Genomic DNA, 3186 nt, shown 5'->3' with positions numbered 1-3186 from the left:
ACAACTTGATACTGCCACACGACGACGCCCTAGTCCTGACAATGCTCGTCGAGAACTGGGAGCTGAGGAAAATCCTCGTCGACAACGGGAGTTCGGCCGATATCCTTTACTATCATGCTTTCGAGAGAATGATGATCGGAGACGATCGTTTGAGGCCGGTAAACTCCGATCTGTTCGGTTTCTCGGGGGAGGTCGTGAAAGTGGCAGACAGATTGAACTCCCAGTCCTCGTCGGAGAGCCACCCTGTCAAGCCTTCGCGATGGTCAACTTCCTGGTAGTGAGGGCCACTTCGGTCTATAACGCTATCTTGGGACGACCCGGCCAGAACTTGATCCGCGCCGTCACTTTAGCGTATCACCAGAAGATGAAGTTCATAATGCCAAACGGCGTGGGAGAAGTCCGGGGAGACCAACCACAGTCCAGGGATTGCTATGCAATGGCACTCAAGGGCAAGAATGCGGTGGAATCGCTGCGGATTGAACTACTAGATCTGAGGGATGAAGCCCAGGGGACTCAGCCCGCCGAAGACCTCATCTCCATCCCTTTGTGCAAAGATGATAACGAGAAAGTCGTTCAAATCGGCTCCTCTCTAAGCAGCAGCACCCGACACAGCCTCACCCAGTTTCTTCAGGGCAATGCAGACGTCTTTGCATGGGCTCCCGTTGACATGCCCGGCATAGACCCGAAGGTCAGCACGCACAGACTTGGTGTTGACCCAACATGCAGGCCGGTGAAACAAAAGAGGAGACATTTCACCCTCGAAAGGCGGCAGGCGATAAAAGAAGAAGTGGAGAGGCTTTTAAAGGCTGACTTCAATCGGGTAATCCAATACCCGGACTGGCTGGCAAACGTGGTCCTGGTGAAGAAGGCAAATGGAAAATGGAGGACCTGCGTTGATTTCACTGATCTGAACAAAGCCTGTCCCAAGGACAGCTATCCGCTCCCAAAGATCGATCAGCTTATCGATGCCACTGCAGGTCACGAATTACTGAGCTTCATGGATGCCTTCTCCTGATACAACCAAATCAGAATGTATGAATCAGATATACCGAAGACTTCCTTTGTGACGGATCAGGGGACGTACTCCTACCGTATCATGCCATTCGGCCTAAAAAATGTCGGGGCCACGTATCAAAGGCTCGTGAACAAGCTCTTCCAGAATCAGATCGGCCGTAACTTGGAAGTCTACGTAGATGATATGCTGGTCAAAAGCCAAAGTGCACAAGATCATGTGTCCGACTTGAAAGAAACATTTCAGGTCCTAAGAGAGCATAACATGAAGCTCAACCCCACCAAGTGCACTTTTGGCGTCAGCTCGGAAAAGTTCTTGGGGTTTATGGTAAGCCAAAGAGGAATAGAGGCCAATCCAGAGAAGATCAAGGCTGTGGTGGAGCTCACTCCACCAAAAACCATCAGAGAAGTGCAGCGGCTAACAGGAATGGTTGCTGCACTGGGGCGCTTAATCTCAAAATTGGCAGAGAGGTGCCTGCCCTTCTTCAACGCCGTCATAGGACTCAAGACTGCGCCCTGGACAGAGGAGTGCCAGACCACATTCGATGAGTTGAAGCAGTACTTGTCCTCTCCGCCGCTGCTGACAAAGCCGGAACCGGGTGAGGAGCTGCTCCTGTACTTGTCCGTGAGCCCCATGGCTCTGGCGGCCATCCTGGTTCGTGAAGAGCACAGCCAAAAAAAACCGGTCTACTATGTCAGCAAAGTCCTCCATGATGCTGAGATCAGGTACCAGCGGGTCGAGAAATTGGCCTACGCCCTCATCATGGCAACCAGGAAATTGAGGCCGTATTTCCAAGCCCACACAATCAAAGTCCTGACCGATCAACCGCTCAGGCAAGTTCTCCATAGGCTGGACACCTCAGGACGACTCGTGAAATGGGCCGTGGAGCTGAACGAATTCGATATCCAGTACATGCCTAGACCAGCAATAAAGGCCCAAGTGCTGGCAGACTTTGTGGCTGAATGCACCATCCCCCAGCAGAGCACCGAATCCGAAATTGTCGAAACCCCAGCTGTGGGAAAGGTAATCACAACTGAGGAGCGAACAGGAGATCGGACCGAAGCAGAAATTGTTCCCGCACCAGCAGAACAGGATCCATCAAACACCGAACCCCTCTGGGAAGTGTACGAGGACGGATCTTCGAACAAGGGTGGCTGTGGAGCCGGCTTGATTCTCACCGGGCCTGACAACTTCACGATAGATTACGCCCTGAGGTTCGGATTTCGCGTATCCAACAATGAGGCAGAGTATGAAGCCCTCCTCGCCGGAATGAATCTTGCAGTCCAGACCAGCGCCCAGAGGCTGAAAGCATACTGTGACTCCCAGCTGGTTGCAAACCAGATTCAAGGGGTCTATGAGGCCCGCGACGAGCGTATGATTAAATACCTCTCCAAGGTCAGCCAGTTAGCCTGCAGGTTCAAAAGTTTTGAGGTCATCAGAATCCCCAGAACAGAAAACACAAAAGCTGATGTGCTGTCTAAGCTGGCCGCATCCGGATACACCACTCTTGGAAGTATATGTATGGAGTTTCTACAGAAATCCAGTATCGAAAATGAGGTCCCTGAAGTAATGCAGGTTGAGCACGAGTCCTATTGGATGGACGAAATCATCGAGTATCTACACAGTGGGAAGCTTCCCGAGACAAAGAAGGAAGCCCGCAAAGTGAAACAGAGAGCAGCTCGGTTTTCCCTCGATGGTGAGAGCCTGTACAAAAGGTCGTACACCCTCCCATACCTCAAGTGCCTCCGGCCAAGCAACGCCGCATACGCCCTACAAGAGACGCACGAAGGGATTTGTGGAGAACATCTAGGGGCAAGGCCCTGACAATCAAAGTGCTGCTGAGAGGCCTGTACTGGCCAACCTTAAGGTGGGACGCACTGAATCTGGTCAGAAGGTGCGGGAAATGCCAAAAATTCTCTCCCACAATCCACCAGCCTGCAGTCTTCCTGGCCCCGATCGTCAGCCCACTCCCCTTTGCAGTATGGGGGATGGACATCTTGGGCCCTTTTCCACCGGCCTCCGGAAGACGCGCGTTCGTAGTAGTGGCCATTGACTATTTCACTAAGTGGGTGGAGGCTGAACCTCTAGCCCAGATCACAGAGCAAAACGTGCAGAACTTCTTTTGGAAGTCGGTGGTTTGCAGGTTTGGGATCCCCCGCGTCTTGATAACGGAT

The 3186-nt window shown here is 52.4% G+C and overlaps 1 protein-coding gene across 1 annotated transcript; it reads left to right on the top strand.

The window, feature by feature from the left end:
• Positions 1-1438: 1438 nt before the first annotated feature.
• Positions 1439-2836, top strand: LOC143861456 (uncharacterized). Its single transcript, XM_077372386.1, has 2 exons — positions 1439-2407; positions 2549-2836. Exons 1-2 carry the CDS (start codon positions 1439-1441, stop codon positions 2834-2836), a joined length of 1257 nt encoding a protein of 418 aa, XP_077228501.1.
• Positions 2837-3186: the final 350 nt, after the last annotated feature.

The sequence above is a fragment of the Tasmannia lanceolata genome, unplaced genomic scaffold (assembly GCF_043159265.1).
Source record: "Tasmannia lanceolata isolate RefF3 unplaced genomic scaffold, GAP_Taslan_0.1 ptg000037l, whole genome shotgun sequence".
Classification (NCBI taxonomy): Eukaryota; Viridiplantae; Streptophyta; class Magnoliopsida; order Canellales; family Winteraceae; genus Tasmannia; species Tasmannia lanceolata.
This window is presented reverse-complemented; position numbering and strand designations above follow the sequence as displayed.

Excerpts from the sequence above, each read along its gene's own strand:
- LOC143861456 (XM_077372386.1), top strand. The coding sequence starts at position 1,439 with ATGGTTGCTGCACTGGGGCGCTTAATCTCAAAATTGGCAGAGAGGTGC. Across the intron at positions 2,408-2,548 it reads TGATTAAATACCTCTCCAAG|AAATCCAGTATCGAAAATGA; the intron begins GTCAGCCAGTTA and ends GAGTTTCTACAG.